The sequence below is a fragment of the Chrysemys picta genome, chromosome 25 (assembly GCF_011386835.1).
Source record: "Chrysemys picta bellii isolate R12L10 chromosome 25, ASM1138683v2, whole genome shotgun sequence".
NCBI lineage: Eukaryota > Metazoa > Chordata > Testudines > Emydidae > Chrysemys > Chrysemys picta.
The window spans coordinates 5,642,168-5,660,386 of NC_088815.1; the positions used below are offsets into that span (position 1 = coordinate 5,642,168).

Consider the following 18,219-nt stretch of genomic DNA (forward strand, 5'->3'; position numbering starts at 1 on the left):
TGGGAACGAGAGTTTCACTAACCCCCTGTAGCTGTGTTCTTGGGCTCCAGATGCCTCTCGGGGTGCGTCTGCACCACAATCACCGGGTGTGACTGCAGCATGGGCAGACACACCCGAGCTCACTTTCGTCCAGCGCGCTCGGGTTCCCCAGGAGGGGACGGGACAGCAACTCAGGCACTTTAAAAGACGGCTATCGAGGCACGACTCATCATGCCCCACTCAGTGGCAGCAAAGCCCCTTTGACTTGAGGTGCTGCTTTACTGCAGCCACTGCTTGTGACGAGTCAGACCTGGAGATCAGCTGAAAGAGATTCTTAAAGCAGGACCGTGATAGGGCCTGATTCTGAGCTCACTTACGTCAGTCTAATGCAGCTGGGCCCCCCCCCACCCCTTGCACCTTGTCCCTCCATTTACATCAGTGCAAAGTGGGTGCGTAAAACACGTAAGAATGGCCATACAGGGTCAGACCAATGGTTCATCTAGCCCAGGATCCTGTCTTCCGACAGTGGCCAATGCCAGGTGCCCCAGGGGGAATGAACAGAAATTCACAGGCAATTCAGAACGCCACCGTTTTAACCGTCACTTTACACAGCTCTAAATGACCCAAGGAACAAGGCAAAGAATCAGGCCCGCTGATTCCAATGGAGCGACCCCTGATTTATGTTGGGGCGAGGGAGATAAGAAACAGGTGCAATGCGTTTTGGGGAAAAGCCCACCCAGCCGCTCATCATAATACCCGGCTCTTCTACGGTGCTTGTCATCTGGAGATCTCAAAGCGCGCTGCCAACGACGACTGGAGATGAACAATACGGCGGCGCCCTTTGTCACGCAGCTATTCCTGGGGTAGTCAGCAGTTCACCCACAAAACATCACCTCAAATGGCGGGTGGCCAGAGAGCTCCCAAGCCACAGCAACACAAAGAGCAGCTGACACCATCCAAGCAAACTAGAATATATTATTATTTACATATCTGGTATCAGACTTTCTAGGAAGAAGACCGAGAATAGAGGAAGTGGGGGAGAAACAGAGGGCTGGTTTATCACTGCTTGGGCTTCCATCCACAATGAACTGCCCCTCCCCCGGTAAAGAATTCCCAGGTTTAACGTGAATGCTACTGACAGTGTGTGATCGGAGAACGGTTCCAGGGCTCCCATGCTGGGACCAAGGCAGCCAGGGTGCAGCAGGCCCTATTCACCAATAAAAATCTCTCTCCAGAAGAAAGTGGGGTTTCTGCTAGACTCAAGCTGAGCGTGGGCACCAGGATGCGTACGATGGGAGGAAGAAACCGCTAGCGTTCACCCTCCTGGTTTGAATTAAACACAAGACCAAACGAGCCCACTTAGGCTAACAAAAGGATGGCGCAGAAGGAAACCAACCCCCAAGACTGGTTATATGGCCCCAAACTGCTGGAGACCAGATGCTGGTCTCAGAAGCCCCCGTGTATATCCAGAATGACTCCAGCGGAGATAGTCCAGCTTTCTGCACGGACGAGAACATTTACAGCCTGGCTCTGATTCATTGCCGTGTTACCTTGGCACGTACCTAGAGCACCTCTGCCGAAACCAAATCAAGACTTGGAATTTAACACGAAGTCAGCCATGCTACTTGGGATTGGTGCTCCAGGCCGGATCCTCGGCTGGTGTGAACCAGCCAGTTCACACCAGCCGAGGAGCTAGCCCTGCGTGTCTGCGCTGAAGTCAATGGAGCTACTCCGGATTTGCAGAGCGGATCAGATTCACCAATGCGTTACTCCAGTTTTATGCACTAGCTCCATGCAGATCAATGGAGTTACTCCAGTGTAAAACTGGAGAGGCCGGGACTAGCGAATCAGGCTCTGTCTCCACTGTAGTTACTCTGGATTTACTGAGCCCAGAATTTAGCCCTTGAATTCTTTCCCCTTGGTACCTTCTGCAGGGAATGCTGCTAGGACAAGGAGGGGAGAGACTGATTTGGCTGGATCCAGGTAGAAAAATTAAACATCTTTATCCTCAGCTGGTGTGAATGGGCCAGGCCGCGTGGATTTCAGGATTGCTTTACAGCAGCTCAGGTCTGGCCCAGTGAATTGAACTGCTCTTTGCACTTTTACTATGAAGTCGATGTTTAAGGAAACAGTTTATCACGTGGGCTAGTTTAAAAGCGGGGGCAGAGGCATTTTAGTTGCTTCGTTCTCCGGGGGCTCATTTCACTTCCTTTGCTTCTAGGATTCGTGGCTTGTGCAGTTTGTTGGGTCCTGTAAACAGCCCAGAAACGAGCCACCTGCTAACGCTCCCATCCGAGAGCTCCCCTCGGAGCAGCAGTGGCAGCCTGATTCCTGGGCTGCTAGCTGCTGCGTGGCCCGGGTGAAATTCACCCCTCTGCAGAGAGCCAGCCCAGCGTCTATGTACCGAGTCCTGCTCAGCACAGGAACGGAAGTGGGATTTCAGTGGTGCAGGGGTGTGGGGCTGGCGCGCCGCACAGGAGTGGATTTCACACCCGCCCCGAATCCTCTTTTCAAATCTAATGGAGGGCCAGACCCTGTGAGTTTCCAACATTCCTCTCCCTCCACGAATCCAGGATCAGCACCTCAATCTGGGTCCCAGAGGTGCCCAAATTCAGCCCCTTTGAGCCACACCCGGGAACTGGGGGGACCTGGATGGCTCAGCATGGTAGAAGTTCCTTAGCGGGCAGATTCAGCTGCTATAAGGCAATGGAGCGGCCCTGATTCACAACAGCTGAGGATCCGCCCCTGCCGCTGCACCCTGGGGAACAAGCAGTGAGCTGGGAGAGGTCGACGGCTCAGTGTGATTTCCCACCAGATCCACCCACTCGAGAGAGGCTCACTGAATATCAGCGAGGCCTGGAGGGAGGACAGAGCTCTCTGAGATTTGCATGCGTGCAGCAAAGGGAGGAGGAGGAGGATTGCTGGTCTGAGTTTTGCGCACAACCCTGATAAGAGAGAATCACACAATAAGGCAGAAGGTAAAGAGTGGGAGGGGTGGAAGGGGGTTATTGGCGCGTGGGCTTCGGCGGGGCTACAATCGGCCTTGCTCGGTAAGCAGCCAACAACTGCACATGGGCGAGTCTGAAGCACGAGGCTAGCGCCGGACGTCCCGCCGGAGCGTTGAAAGCAGCCCCCGCAGCGGAGCCCAGCATCCCACAAAGCCTGGGGAAGGGCAAGAGGCATTTGCGGGTCTTTCCTCAACGTTCCTGGCTCACGGGCGTAACGCTCACGTCTGGCTGCAGCGTCCGCGAGCCACGAGCTCCTTATGCTGCACCAGCCGCCGCCGCTTCACGATTCTGTCGCGACACCAACCGCTGCTTAAGGGGAAGGGGGAACACTCAGAGCTGTAACGGGCCAGAATCCTTGTTCTGCGTCTGAACCCAAACGGGAGCCTCAGGGGGAGAGGAGATGACGTTTGCTGCTGAGCGTCCAGAGCGAGGTGCTGCAGTGACTCACCGATGCTCACAACAGGCTCCCGTTTGCAAAGGGGGGGGCGGGGGGGCCTGTCGACAGAACGGGAGGGCTGCTGAACTCCTCCATGCCGAGTAAGCTGTATACGCAGCCCTGCTGGAAGACAAGTCCAAACTCTTAACGGGGGAGGGGGAGGGCAGGCGGGGTAGGTGCGGATCCCTTTTTCTGGTTGAAAACGGGTTAAAAACAGGTCAACTGAGTGACGGGTAGAGGAAAAGAAGTGGGGGGGAAGGAGCCACAGGGTTGCTGAGTCTCCTCACCTCTTGGCAGGATCCCAGACACCTTGGGGGGGAGGGAACGGGACCGGGAGTGGGAGGAGCGCCACGCCACAAGGCTCAAGTACTCAATGCTCAGCTTCCTTCACAACTTCTGGATCTTCTCTGCCACAATAATGGGGTTCTCCTTGCGGATCTTCTCGGCCGCCTCCGCCTTGTAGTCGTACGGGCAGCTGTGCATGTCAGAGTACCGGTGGATGGCACAGAACAGGTTCCCGCAGCGGCAGTCGAAACCTGGATAGGTGAATTCCAGAGAGACAAAGCAGAGTTAATCATGAACTATCCGGATGGGGAGGTGACACACACAGGGCGAGAGGGTTGGCTCTTAGCACACACCGACGCCCCATTTATGCCTAAAAAAGGTCCGATTAGGCACTAACTGCCTGCGAGTGCCCCCGGTGATCCAGGGGGGCTCAGCTGCTGCCACGGAGCAGTCCAGTGGCTCGGCCATCACTTCATTTGATTTCCTGTGACTGGGCCAGCTGTTCCCAACGGTGGGAAAAGAGTTTTTTAACAGGGCCTACTGCCCCTGCGCTCCCACATTCACTGGAGATGAGGAGGGCTGGTGAACCAATCAGAAGCCAAGGTTGGAGGTCACAGCATGTCAACAGGCTTCCAATAAAGATCAGGCTTCCTGTTCTCAAATTTCTGCTGACCAGGAGTCAGCTCTTTTGTGCCCTGACGGCAGGAGGAGTGGCTCAAAATCCAACATGCCATGTTGGATTTACAGCACAACCCATTCATCAAAGGGCAAGCCGACAGCAGCAGCACTGGAAGTGTTTGAATAACCAAAGATAATGGCCTATGGGAAAATGACCCTGTTTTGGACACCAGCTTGCTGAAGTTGTGGTTGAGGATGTGCTGTATTTTGATGGATCTCGCTGGATACTCAGTAACAGCCTGGTTGCTACTTGGACATTTTAGGTTTGCTTTATCCACAGAACCGTGTGAGCTACAACCCAGTCCCAATCTGATCATTGGTCCCCTTGAAAACTTTCCAGAGAACTGGGTTTTATGGCTAATATCTCTGGTGCCTTTGGATGGAGTCAACTACACACGTGAACTACTCAGCTACCGAAGTCTGTCGTTTAATCATTTAGCTTCGCTCTTAGACAATGTTTTTCAAAGGTGTTTTAACCAGTACCATTATCCCAGTGTCCTAGATTGGGGAATCCAGGCACAGAGCAGGGAAATAATCTACTCCGGTTCAGCAGCCGAGCAAAACCCCGGTCTCCTAACTTGAGTTCAGCACTTTAACCACCGGACAATGCTGCAGCCTGAAGCGACATGCTATGGAACAATTTCCAAGACGTTGGTGTGATGTATGAATTTATCCCTATCTGAGAATCCAAGGACACGGGTACTGACTGTACTGACTTGCCTTATCCGAATACACAGAATTCCTGTGAGGTACCCACTATTATTATTTATTCCCATAAGAAGGGGTGCGGGGTGTTCGACTTTTTAAACATGCTGGGTAAGAAAGCAGCTTCCCTTCCAGGAGGGCATCCTGCTGCCTACAGATCTGGAGAGCCTGCACAAAGAGTATATTTTCCCTCCTCTGTGCAAGTGGACTAGCTAATAACATTTCTATGATAGCGCCCAAAGGCTGCAAATCGAGATCAGGGCTTCGTTGTGCCAGGCACTGCACAAACACCTCGGGCTTATCTCGCGCGTGGGACCTTAATGCCGGTTAAAGCAAAGGCTCGTGTGTAAATTTCATGTTGCTAATCACAATCTATAACTAGGTTAAAGAGGAGAGCGCTCTGCTCAAACAGTGTGACCTCCGCAGCTCTGGGGTTAACTTTTTCCAGGGAAAGATTAGATGGTGGAGTAATGTGAGGGGAGTACTGCTTTTGGTAAGGAAATGCAGCCAAGTTCATTGCTTAGTGAATTTTCTTGCCTGGAACATCTTACAGGGCCGGATTAATGCTGCTTACCTAGAACAACCCCGTTACTTTTTCACCATTCAGCCCCCCAGGCTCATAACGAATAGCCTGATCTTGCTTTCATTGAACAGTCCGAGTCCAATTGATTTTCAGAGGCAGGCAGGGGGCTGGGGGGATTTTCAAGTGCTCATTCCTGGCCTACCTTTGCCCCTGTTACTCTCAGTGGGGATTTGGCCACTGACTTCAATAGAGCTAGGCCGGCACCGAGTGCTTTTGAAAAGCCCAGCCTAGAGCATCAGTTCCATGTTATGCTGATCATGGTTATTACAGTAGTGGCTAAGGACCAACCAAAAAGGGAGCCTCATTGGGCCAGGCACTGTAGAAACCCAGAGTAGCAGACAGTCCCTGGGGTACGTTGGGAGTCACTGGTAGAGGGGACCCTAGTCTGAACAAAAGACTGACTGATTATACCACGGCTGAAGAGTAGAGGGACCAGCCAGCTGGCAAGTCAAGAGCCCTCTTTCCAAGGAACGGCTGTATATTTAAGTGACGGGAGTGCTAGGGAACGGTGCAGGACTGACAGCCCTGGAGAATGAAGAACAAGCCCTCCCTTTCCCTGCCCCTCTGACAGTGACTCCCAACAGTGAGACTTCCCTGTCTCACTGGACCTCAGATTCCTAGACTTTACGGCCAGAAGGGACCATCGTGATCATCTAGTCTGACCTCCTGCACATCGCAGGCTGCAGAACCTCACCCACCCACTCCTGGCTGAGTTACTGACATCCTCAAATCATGGTTTAAAGGCTTCAAGTTACAGAGAATCTACTGTTTAAACCTCCAAGTGACCCGTGCCCCACGCTACAGAAGAAGGCGAAACCCCCCCCAGGGTTTCTGCCAAACTGACCTGGGGGAAAATTCCTTCCTGACTCCAAATATGGCGATCAGTTACTGCTAGACCCTGAGCATGTGGCAAGCCCCAGCCGCCAGAGACACCTGAGCAAGGATTCTCTGCAGTAACTCAGAGCCCTCGCCACCTAGTGTCCCATCACCTGCCGCTGGAGAGATTTGCTGCTAGCAGTCGCAGATCGGCTACACGCCATTGTAAGCAGTTTCATCATATCATCCCCTTCAGAAATTTAGCAAGCTCAGTCTTGAAGCCAGTTAGAATCATAGAATCTCAGGGTTGGAAGGGACCTCAGGAGGTCATCTCGTCCAACCCCCTGCTCAAAGCAGGACCAATCCCCAGACAGATTTTTACCCCAGTTCCCTAAATGGCCCCCTCAAGGATTGAACTCACAACCCTGGGTTTTGCCCCACCATTCCCCTGTGCCCAGGCCTTATCTGTCGTGAGCCTCATGCGGCTTGTGGATGTGGCTAAGATTTCCTCAGTGGCCTCTCAGCATTAGGGAGAAAGTACAAAGGGCTTAAAAAAGTCCACAAACATCCACGCCTCCTTCTCTGGCAAGCCAGGGATCTAGCGCATCACTTTAGTTTTCCACTGAATAAACAGACCAAGATTGTCAGGAGTGACGAGAGTTTTTAGCTACCTCTATTTCTGAGGGGCCAACTTGCGAGATCTTAAAAGGGCCTGATTTTCAGAGGGTGGGTATGAGGCCCTTTCTGAAGATCAGGCCCTTTTAAGAGATCTCAAACTGGGTACCCAGCTACCGAGGCCCCCAGAATCACCAGCTGTCTTCCGAATTCCGCAGAAAGTCAGCTCCATTGCCTTTGCTTCTGCACGAAGCTTTGCCGAGCAGCAGCAGCGCGAAACTGAGAGGTGCTGTTCAGTTTGCTATTGGAATGCTCAGAGCAGCAAGGAAACAGACAAGAGTTGTGTCACTTGCACTCTGCCACGGCTTGGGAAAGCTAGGGCTACGGGTTCGGTCTTGTTCAAACGACAGCGTCCCACCGACCAATTCGCCCACATTTCTCAGGATACCAACACATCCCTTGGAAATTTCAGCTCCAAACACTGACCCACCCCAGCTCTCCTTATCTTGTGAAATCAGAGAGGATCACAGAACCAGGGGATATGGATGTATGCTTATGAAACCCTACAATAACACCTGAAAACAGATACCACCTCAGGGATTTAAAAATCTGCTTTCCCTAAAGCAGGCAGGTGCCGTTCTTGGCCACAGGCCGCTTTCCCCATTATGTCTTACCAGTTAGCCCGATCTTCTTCCGGCAAGTAAAACAGCGATTCTTTTTCTGTTTGGGTTTTTCTGAAGTCTTCTCCCCCTCAGCAGAGTTCTGGGATATTTCAAGGAGGGTCTCTGGAACAAAGAGAGGAGGGGAGAGTTTCTTTACCTCCCTTCCACACCAGGGAACATTTCTATGTATTGTTTTTGTTACACTAGCACCTAGAAGCCCTAATGGAGATTGGGACCCCACTGTGCTAGGAGCTGTACATATGTACAGCGAGAGAAAATACCTGCACCAAAGAGCTTACCATCTAGACAACACAGAAAGGGGAGAGAGATTATCTCCATTTTACAGGCGGAGTATCGAGGCAAAGAGATCACATGACTTGTCTGAGATCCAGATCTCCCGAGTCCCAGGTCAGGGCTTTAGCATAGCTAAATAAATAATGAACCTTCACACTTCCATAGCATGTTTCATCTGTAGGTCTCACAATGCTTTACACACAAAAGTAAGCCCCACTATCCCTACTCTACTGGTGGGAACCCTGAGGCTCTAAGGGCCAGGTTTTCAGAGGTATTTCGGTGCCTCGTTGGATTTCCAAAAGCACCTAAGCAGGCTGGCACCTGTCTCCCGTTGAGATCCATGGGAATTTGGCGCTAACCAGCCTAGGCACTTTGGAAACTCCCACTAGGCACCTATCTGCATCTTTAGGTGCCTAAACACCTTAGAAAGTCTAGCCCGAGAAGACGAAGGCTATGTCTACACCGTAGCCAGGGGTGTGATCTGTGGCTTGTGCAGACGTACCCCCGCTAGCTTTAACCTCGTTAGCTCGCTGAAAACAGCCAGGAGGATGCAGTGGCGTGAACTTCAGTGCAGGCAGCACAAGCAAGTACACACCCCATAGGGTAAGGAGGATTTGTGCAGCCCACACTGCCACATCCTCACGGCTGTTTTTAGCAAGCTAGCTAAAGTGCAGATAGTGCAGGTATGTCTACATGAACGGCAAATCACACCCCCGCTGCAGTGCAGACCTACCTTCAGCAGTGACTTGCTGATGATCATGCCGTGAGTCAGTGGCCAGGAATAGAAGCCAGGTCTCTCAAGTCCCTGCCCAGTGCCTTTTCCACCAGCCTAGGCTACCTCTGGCTTTGCGCCACTTGCCAGAAACCACCACCACCCTCACCCTACTTCTCGCCCTGTGCTGGTAAGAAAAGGACTCCTGTCACCATACTTGAGCCAATGGTTGAATCCGGCAGCAGGATCCGTTTCCTTTAATGACCATCAACACTCCTTTTGAAAAAAAAGGAGTTTGTACAGGACCAAAGGGGTGGTGTGTGTGGAAGTAGAGAAAGAACTGACGGGGATTTGAAGGAAATTCAAATCCACGTAGTTCCCTTATATAAGCAAGAGTTAGGCTAGCTGTAACCCTAATAATGCGAAATTTGTAGAAGCAAGAATTGTGTAAGGCAAGTGGGGAAGAACTGTATAAGAAGTTGTTGCAACCTTGTGTTAAATAAGTATAAAATGTAGACTGTAGTCTAAATAGAGGTGAAAAAAATAAGATATCAGGATAACCTATGTATAAACAAAATGCAGCTGTTACCCATTATTGTATTAACAAAGGTATAAATGCTTGCTGTAATTGTTTACCTGGAAAGAGACCTGTTTTGCTCTCTCCCTCCATGCAATTGCTAGAGAAAATAAAGTATCTAACTTGCTGCACCCAACCTAAAAGTAAGAACTCTGTTTTTCTCTGACATGGGGTTAAATAACCGTGGCTTCGGACTGGAGGAGGGCATCTCCATGGCAGCGTGTGGCGCCGTTATGGCTCCAAACCACCTGTAACGGATCAACCAGAAGCCGCTCCCTACTTAGCACTGACACTTGCACTTCTCCACTCTACAAACATCTCTGTGAGGCATGCGGGTATTAACGTGGCCATTTCACAGCTTGGTAAAGTGAGGAACGCAACAGCTCAGGGACTCGCCTGTGGTCACAGAGCAAGTCACCAGTATAGCCAGAAATAGAACCCCGGAGTCCTATTTCCTCGTCCTCTGCCATTAACCTCACTGGATTGATCGCCACTCATCCCGCGAGAGAGATGGCATGGAACAGCAGCATGCAGCCGCCTAGATGGGCACACCGGGCAGGGGGTTGCTTCCAGGTGTTCTGACATTTAAAAAGACAGAAATCATGGAAGATTATCTGCCCGCCAGGTATTTGAAGGTTGGTGGCTAGTCAGTTCTCAGCCCACAGAGTGATCTATTAGGCTTCATCCTCAGGCAATGAGGAAACAGCCTTTCCAACCCTTTCCCCTAAATCTTAGCTATAGATCATAGCTTCCCTGTGTTCCTGGCTAGTATTCTATTTGCTGCTTAAAACTGGATTGTCGTTTATACTCGAGCCAAGTCTTAATCAGCTGACTACCTGATGAGGAAGATGCTGAGGAGGTTTCGTCTGTGCTAATGTATCCGACTGTCTCGCTGCTGGTTTCCTCTCTGGATATGCTCATGGCCGTCATCTGATGGGTCACAGGAGTCTGAGTGCTGGGAGCATTCACAACAACAAACAAACCACAGAGCAAACAGAAATATTTTCCTCGGATGAGCAGTTATGTGAGAGGCATCTTCAGCCCATAAAATTAACTTCATTACATTCACAGAAAGCGCAGCGGCACGGTAGGTCAATCATTTAACTTCTCTTCTCTGGAGACTTGGGTTCATGTTTCTCTTAGGACTCAAATGGAATGAATTTGTGATGATCTCAGCCTCCCTCCTCCATCCCAAAGCAATGGACATGAGTCACAGTCCATAGAGAGAGCTCCAGAACTGTGGGGAGGAATAGCTCAGTGGTTTGAGCATTGGCCTGCTAAACCCAGGGTTGTGAGTTCAATCCTTGAGAGGGCCACTTAGGGATCTGGGGCAAAATCAGTACTTGGTCCTGCTAGTGAAGGCAGGGGGCTGGACTCAATGACCTTTCAGGGTCCCTTCCAGTTCTATGAGATAGGTACATCTCCATATATTATTATTATAACAGATACTGGTGAGGACTGTATGGCTCTGGCAGAGCTGAGTGAGAAGAGCAGGGGGCGTGGGAGTTATGAAGCAGCTGGGACCAACTGGGATTTGAATACAGCGGCTGTTTTGGATTCTGGCTAGGGGTACACAGGCAGAGCTGTGTGCGTAGAAACTTGCGTGGTATTTCTATTTACTACAACTTAGTATTCTAGGTCAGAAATCCACCTGATTTTTCTCCCTCAGAGTCTAAGCCCTGGATTTTTTCCCTTCCATTTATTAAAGTCTGTTTCAAACACATCTGTACCATTGGTTTTGAATGTAATACTATCTGGAGCCTTTGAAAGCTATGAGCAGAATTCAACCCAGGGTTAAGAGCACTGGGCCGTCAATGGAATTAGAGTGGGGATGGATTTGATCCGGTGGCTTTTTTATTCCAGCTAGAAAAGAGGCAAGGCCAGTTTCTCTCTTTCATCAACAGCCCCTTCCAAATGAGAAGCTGGGTTGGCCGCCCCTGCAGTCAGCTGCTGAAGTGAACACGCCCAGGCACTCAGCTCCCTCAATCAAGTTCAGGACAGGACTCTGCTGAACTTTACAGCAATGAACTGGAGAAAACAGGTTTGATTCTCCTATGTCTCATTCCAGCCCTCTGGGGGTTTTCTAGAATGTCCATCACCCTCGTATCCAGGTGCTGCACCGGTAAATTAGCTATACATAGGGAAGTCTACTGTGGACTTCCCGAAGTATTTTGTTCTTCTCGTTCACAGCATTTTTACACCAATATAGTTCCACTGACTTCAATGGAATTACTCTTTACGCCAGCCTGAGAGGGGAATCAGGCCCCGTGGCTTGTCTGTACAGACAGGATGCTCCTCTGAAATGAAGCAGGTGGAGAGGAAAAGGATCAAACAGGATTGACCTCAGCAACGCTCCAAGCAGCAGCTGCATGGCGGTGGAAGGTCACTCACAGGTGTATGCCCTTTCATACCAGGCCCCATATGTCAGCTAGTCACTTTTGGTGGACTAGAAGTTTAGAGGCTGGCCCTAGTGTCTGAGAAGTGAACACTGAGTCAGTGACCTCTTTAGACCCAGACTGTTTTACAAAAGCTAATCAGCTGCAAGGCAGAGAATAAAAGCCTCTCTCCTGGCCCCACAGCTATTGCTGGTAGATCCGCATAGAGTTTCTTGCCCCTACCTGGTTTTCACATCTTCAGGCGTCAGGTCTCCGTCTGTGCTCTGCCCTGGGATGGAATCTGAAGCCGCAGGGCTGTTGCTGGCATTTGCTGCTAAGACAAAACCCCACATTGTCAGTGAACTCTCAGAAATATCAGCAAGCGCCACAGGCGTTAACCAATAGCCAAAGGGACAGCAGGCAAGGCTCAGGAATGAATTCCTGATTCACTTGGTGTCCTTCAGACCCAGGATCACAAAACCCTTCTCACTAACTCAAGCGGTTTTTGCCACAAGAGCCAAAGGGATCATCCACGGAGGTTTTGGCTGCTCCTCGGGCTTTGATGGACGATGAGGAGAACCTACCCACAAAGGCTCAGAGCGCCAATCACCCTCAACTCCCATTGGCTTCAATGGAAGGCTGCTCAGCTCCCCACAGGATCAGGCTTCTTTGAGAGTCCCCCTTTCAGTTTCTTGGTACTGAGAAACCAAACTGTCTTGAGGTGGAGAATGGGGCAGACGTGCCCTTTGAAAGGGCCCTTAAAGGGACACTGCAGGCGCCTACGTTATCTAGAACCCAACTGTCATTTTGCCACTGCTTAAAGCCGAAGGACCAGATTCTCAGCTGCTGTAAACCAGCGTCGTTCCACTGGCTACAACAGAAAAACACCGATTGACACTGGCTGAGGATCTAAACCAAACTCTTTAGTGAATTCTCTAATCCTCCTCAAGGAACAACCACCTCCTTAGTGTACCATCCCCCGCGGTGAAATCAAGTACAGCATTGCTATGCCGGGGATAAAAATTATACAAGGGATTCATCAGGCATCTCTCACGTTGCCATCTAAGTACCTGTACGCTCAGTGTCTGCACAGACCCACAGCAGGGGTGAATCCTGCTAATGATGGGAAGAGCAGAGTTTGTCTTCACAGCTGTCTCTCTGTTCAGTCACATGTCTAATGTGTTTAGTAGCAAGGATCGGATCCTTCATTTCACTGCTCTGGCTTGTCAGCACTATTGAGATGAGAAAACTAGACAACCCGGGTGGCCAATTTCATCCCTGCTGCCATTTCAAGGACTTAGAATCATAGAATATCAGGGTTGGAAGGGACCTCAAGAGGTCATCTAGTCCAACCCCCTGCTCAAAGCAGGACCAATCCCCAACTAAATCATCCCAGCCAAACTTCAATGGGTTTGCACCGGGGATGTCTCTGGTGGTAACTGGGGAGCTCAGACAGCACCTGAACAGCATGGAGTCTCACTGTCAGGACGTGCGACGTACTGGTGTGATGAGTGGGAGCCATGTCTAACCAACAACTTGTATCAGGGTGGATACAACTAAGGTAGTGCAGGGATTGTGGGATCCTGGCTTTATGCCGAGGCAGGGACCTCTCAGATCGGCTGAGAGGCAGCACTACATTCATCATTTACACACCCAGACATCCAATCAATGGACTTTCCTCTACCTGGGGGGCTTATCCGGCCACTGCTCTGTTGCCTCTGTAGATACTCTTTATAGCAAACTGAGCACATCCCATTGGTTCGGGGACTGCCGTAGAATCCACAGCCTGTGGTACACAGCATAGGCACCTGTGTTTGATTAGTCTCCTGGGCCATTGTCTCGCCTCCAACTACAAAGCAGGAACAAGAGAGACAGAGCAGTTACATATCCGCGGGACATTTCCTTGTATACCATGGCTGACCAGGAAGGAGATGCACAAAGGACCCCAAGAGAGGTGTGATCTTGTGCAATTTTACTCTCCTAAGCGGTTACGCTCATGCACAAGTGTTTGCTAGATCGGAGCCCTTGCCAACCCTGCAACCCATATTCACAAGTGGCCTAGTCCTGCATCACTAAAGTCAAAAGAAGCAGGATTATAAGTAGTCCCTCCGCACACAAGTAGGCCTACAACAGTCACGGGATACCTGCATGAGTAAGAACTACTTGTGTGAGTAAGGGCTGCACGATCAGGTCCCAAATATCAATCAAAAATTTCCGTACGTGTGTTAGTAGCAGCTCCCTCGATCACCAAATCAAAGCATTTAAATGGACCATACTCAGGTGAATTAGTTACATTTTGCACTTTTACAGCTTTCATTTATAGCAAGTTTTCCTTTCTGGTTCTCAGGCACTAGCCCAAGGCTGTGATATCTAACCTAGAAAAGATTGAAAGAGAATGTTTAAATCCAAACAAGTATCTGTGTTCTCTGATCAACTGCTTTGAACCCTGATGGGAGTGGGCTATGAATGTAAATAAGCGAGAATTCCTATTATTACTAGGTTTTGTAAAACCCTTAACACACGCAATTTTAGGCCAGTCTTGTGTTGTTTTTAAAACTCAGCCTCAAACTATTTTCACACCTGTGCATTCTCACTTTCGATTGTGCTGCATTATTTATGTTCCCAAACTGCACTGAATTATTTTAAGCAAAAACCTTAAGCAACAACTCCTGGTAGTAAAAAGCACCGAGATGGAAAGAGACGAGAAACACACGACACAGCCTATAGCACAGATTATAAATTCTTCCCATTGCGTGGGCGAGATGCTGCGTCTGTTATGCTGTTGTAAATCCGTAGACCCTGAGCTCAGGGTCGTTATTCTAGGTTTACACTGGTTAAAGGGCAGCTCAGAATCTGGCCCCAAGCTACTCACGGTACAACAAAATAATTCTGATCCAGTGGAAGCAAAACTTTTAAAAACTGCAACAGGAAATTCCACTCCGCCCTTGCCAAAGCTTTCAGAGAGATGGGCAGCAACTCTCTCCAAGCCCACAGATGTCCCTCCGTATGAAGAGTGCATGTTAGAACTCTGTAGGTTTAGGGGTGAAGAGGTGGATCAGCTGGTGGGAGGGGAGCAGAGCCAGTGCTGTCCTTAGCAAGCATGTGGCATTTCTTCAACACGCCCCCACAGGAGTTACTGCTGCTTCATTCAGCTTGATGGAAAGATCCCAGCGGCCCTGAAAGAGCCATGTGCCTGCAAAACCTTGCCCTGGAGGGAACAATGCGTTGGGAACAAGGAACATTTCCCCTCCTGTGAGGTTTTCCGTAGGAGGGGAATGATTCAGCTCTTACTAGCTGACTCCTCTTTGTCCGTAGATGGGTGATTAGAGTTTCTTTAATATTACCCTGCAGCTTTCCTTAACACAGCACTGATTGGCATTCCCCATGCCCTGCAGGCTACGCTTCCCATTAAACTCTACGTTCAGTTAAACCTCCACACTTGACTATCTAGATGTTGCCCCGTGGATGAGATTAACTCAACTCACGCTGGGAATACTGTAGCAAAGCCCTGGAATGTGAGAGGACCTGGATGTAACAACAATCCTTTTCACCCTCATTTTTGAAAGTGGCCTCTAATTTTGGGCGCCCCGACAGCAGCCGCCCCTTTTGAATCTAAAATCCTTTTGTCCAACGGTACTTGGGGGAATTACACAGAAGTGACAATGAAAACAGTACAATACTCATGCTATGAAAGCCGATCAAATGCAAAAAAATAAAGTAGCAGGATCCAAATGGAGGGTCCTACTGAGGAGCCAAATGTGATCAAAGCAGGAAACAGCACCGCAACGGAAGTATGTTCCCAAGCAGAGAGTGCTGGCATGGATTTGGAGAGGGGAGCAGGTCTAATCCTCTCCCCTCTTTGCCATCATGCCCCATCTTGTCCTGAGCCAGCAGCTTTGTGCAAAGAGACACATGGAGCCCTGGGGAGGCTCTCGTGCTGAGGAAGGGGTTGGTACACCAAAAACATCACTCCCCAGCAGGGGTCAGGGTCCAGTCATCAGAATGAACCTGGCCCACTGCCCAGTTTGCTGGTGCTTCTCTCCCATGCTGCTTCCTGGATTAAACCTCCCCCCACTCAAAGAACTGGACCCTTTCTCAGCTTCCAGTGCCCAGCCTTTAGAGGAAGTCACCTTAGCTCAAGAACTGCTCCAGCTGTTGCTTCCCGTCTGGGGCGGACGTCACCCCCACCACGAGCTGCCTTCTGGCAGGGAGAACAGGGCAACAAAATCCAACCTAAAAATAAGGGATGAAAGTTAATGTTACAAAACACATACACCAAAGGGGCTCACTAGTAAAAGCCCTTCCACGGATAAAAAGAGCAGCGTGTGGGGGCATGCGTGTAGGGCAGGCGGACAGCGGAGATCAGTACTTTAATCTGCGGATCCAGAGTTTATTCCCCACAGGCTACTCACATGGCTCTGAGTCTATGATGCCTTTGTAGAGCTCTGGGGCACATAGTGCATTTTGTTCTGGGTTGTGTAACGCTCAGTGTACATTTATGGGGCTATAGAAACGCTTGGTGGCGATGGGGGCGTGGAGGTATCAACACAGTGCTCAGCAAACAGAAGAGGAATTGATGGGGGCGGGGGGGGTTGTACTTTTTAAAGCCAATCCAGCACTGGGGAGGTTAAAATGGCCCCATTTAAAGGAGCTGATTAACAACGTCAGTTTATTTGCAAGTATCAGAGCGGTAGCCGTGTTAGTCTGGATCTGTAAAAAGCAAAAAAAAAAAAGAGTCCTGTGGCACCTTATAGACTAACAGACGTATTGGAGCATAAGCTTTCGTGGGTGAATACCCACTTTGTTTATTGCCCCTCAAACTTTTGGGGAGAGACGTGTGGCCCAGTGGTAAAGACAAAGCAACAGGGAGTCAGCACTAGAGAGTTCTAGTCATGGATGTGGGAGTAAAGCATGGCCTTGTAATTAAAGCAGCAGGGAGGGGGAGCCAGGCCTTTTATTACTAGTGGAGGGGGAGTGGAAGCTAGTGGTTAAGGCAGGGGGCTGGGTACCAGGACTCTAGGGTCCTATCCCTGGCTCTGGGAGAGCGTGTGGTCAATCCAGGCTGGGGGCACCACTGGGGGGTCATTACTCTGCCCTTCAGGTCCCTGCCCAGCCCCCCGGCCACAGCCTCACCCTGGGCCGTCTGCAAAACAATGCACCTGGCAACCTCCCTGCCCCCTAACTGACAGCCTCCTCCACCAATCGCGCCGCTAGCCTCAACCCACAGCCGCCCCCCGCCCCATGGCAGTCATCGCCCGCCCGCCGATGGGCGGGAGGAAATCGCTCCGCTCGCCCCGCACCCGAGGGCGGCCTTGTTGCAAATAGAGCCCGAGGCTTTGCGGCCTGCACTGGTTTTGTAGCCACGCTCCGGCTCAGGGCTGGAGAAGGGCCACGCAGCTTAGTGGGGGGCGGTCATCCGGCCCTAATTCCAGCCCCCGCCTTGGGGCCTCCCCGGGACTAGGGGCTTCAGGCACCTGCCCCCATTGCCCCCGGCCTAGGGGCTTCAGGGACCCCTCCCCGCCTAGCACCGCCCCCCCGGCTCCATGACCGCCGCGGGCCTAGGGTAGTCGGGCCCCCCGGCCCCACCGCCGCTCTGGGGCGCCCCCCAGCCCCGCGCCCCCTCCCTGCCTGTGACCCCTCGCCTCGGCTCCATGACCCCCGGGCCTAGGGGCTTCAGGCGCCTCCTGCCCCACGTCGCCCTGCGACCCCCCCCCCCCCCCCCCGGCCTAGGGGCTTCAGGCGCCGCCCCGCATTGCCCCAGGCCCTGCGACCGGCCCCCTGGTGCCCTCCCCGGCCCCAGGCGCGTCCCCGGCCCCCCGATCCCCCCGGGCCCGGCCGCGCTCACTCACCCGCCGCCGCCAGCCGGACCCAGACGCCGAGCGGGAGCGGCCCGGCCCAGGGGCGGCTGCTCCGTCCAGACACGTGCGGGCGGGCGGGGAGGGGGCCTGACCCCGGCACAGGCGGTCACGCAGGGGCGGCTGCCGGCCAGCTCAGGCCCACGCCGGGGAAGGCGGGCTGGGGGCGGCCGGGAAACATGGCGATTGGCAGAAAGCAGCCCCGAACCGCCCCGGCTCCCTCCCCCGCCATGGGGGAGGGGGATATGAGACCCCCCCCCCCCGCCATGGGGGAGAGAGAGCTGATACACCCCCAGCCATGGGGGAGAGCGAGCTGATACCCCCCCCCCGCCATGGTGGAGGGGGATCTGACACACACACATCCCAGCCATGGGGGAGAGAGAGAGCTGATACACCCCCCAGCCATGGGGGAGAGAGAGCTGATACACCCCCCCCCCCGCCATGGGGGAGTAGGATCTGTGACCCCTGCCATGGGGGAGGGGGATATGAGACCCCCCCCCCCCCAGCCATGGGGGAGAGAGTGCTGATACACTCCCCAGCCATGGGGGAGAGAGAGCTGATGGTGTACCAGCAATGGGGGAGGGGGATATGAGACCCCCCAAGCCATGGGGGAGAGGGGGATCTGCGACCCCTGCCATG

General features: G+C 51.9%; 1 protein-coding gene across 2 annotated transcripts; it reads right to left on the reverse strand.

Annotated features, from left to right (window-relative positions):
- Positions 1 to 936: 936 nt before the first annotated feature.
- Positions 937 to 17,782, reverse strand: LOC101943256 (AN1-type zinc finger protein 5-like). 2 transcript variants are annotated; one of them, XM_024107915.3, is made up of 7 exons: positions 17,575 to 17,782; positions 15,856 to 15,958; positions 13,410 to 13,574; positions 11,969 to 12,059; positions 10,187 to 10,305; positions 7,780 to 7,890; positions 937 to 3,959 (listed from the first exon to the last, which is right to left on the reverse strand). In XM_024107915.3, the coding sequence occupies exons 3-7, from the start codon at positions 13,558 to 13,560 to the stop codon at positions 3,811 to 3,813; spliced, it is 621 nt and encodes a 206-aa protein (XP_023963683.1). In that variant the 5' UTR covers positions 13,561 to 13,574; positions 15,856 to 15,958; positions 17,575 to 17,782; the 3' UTR covers positions 937 to 3,810. The 2 variants fall into 2 exon arrangements, with proteins under 2 accessions (XP_023963683.1, XP_008169544.1); XM_008171322.4 differs by having other exon boundaries at positions 11,969 to 12,056; positions 17,575 to 17,779.
- Positions 17,783 to 18,219: the final 437 nt, after the last annotated feature.

Bases quoted from the DNA above. Each gene is read 5' to 3' on its own strand.
- LOC101943256 (XM_024107915.3), bottom strand. From the start codon at position 13,560: ATGGCCCAGGAGACTAATCAAACACAGGTGCCTATGCTGTGTACCACA. The intron at 10,306-11,968 runs GTAGGGGCAAGA...GAATGCTCCCAG, and splicing joins CCTGAAGATGTGAAAACCAG to CACTCAGACTCCTGTGACCC. The intron at 3,960-7,779 runs GTAAGACATAAT...TCACCTATCCAG, and splicing joins GAAGAAGATCGGGCTAACTG to GTTTCGACTGCCGCTGCGGG.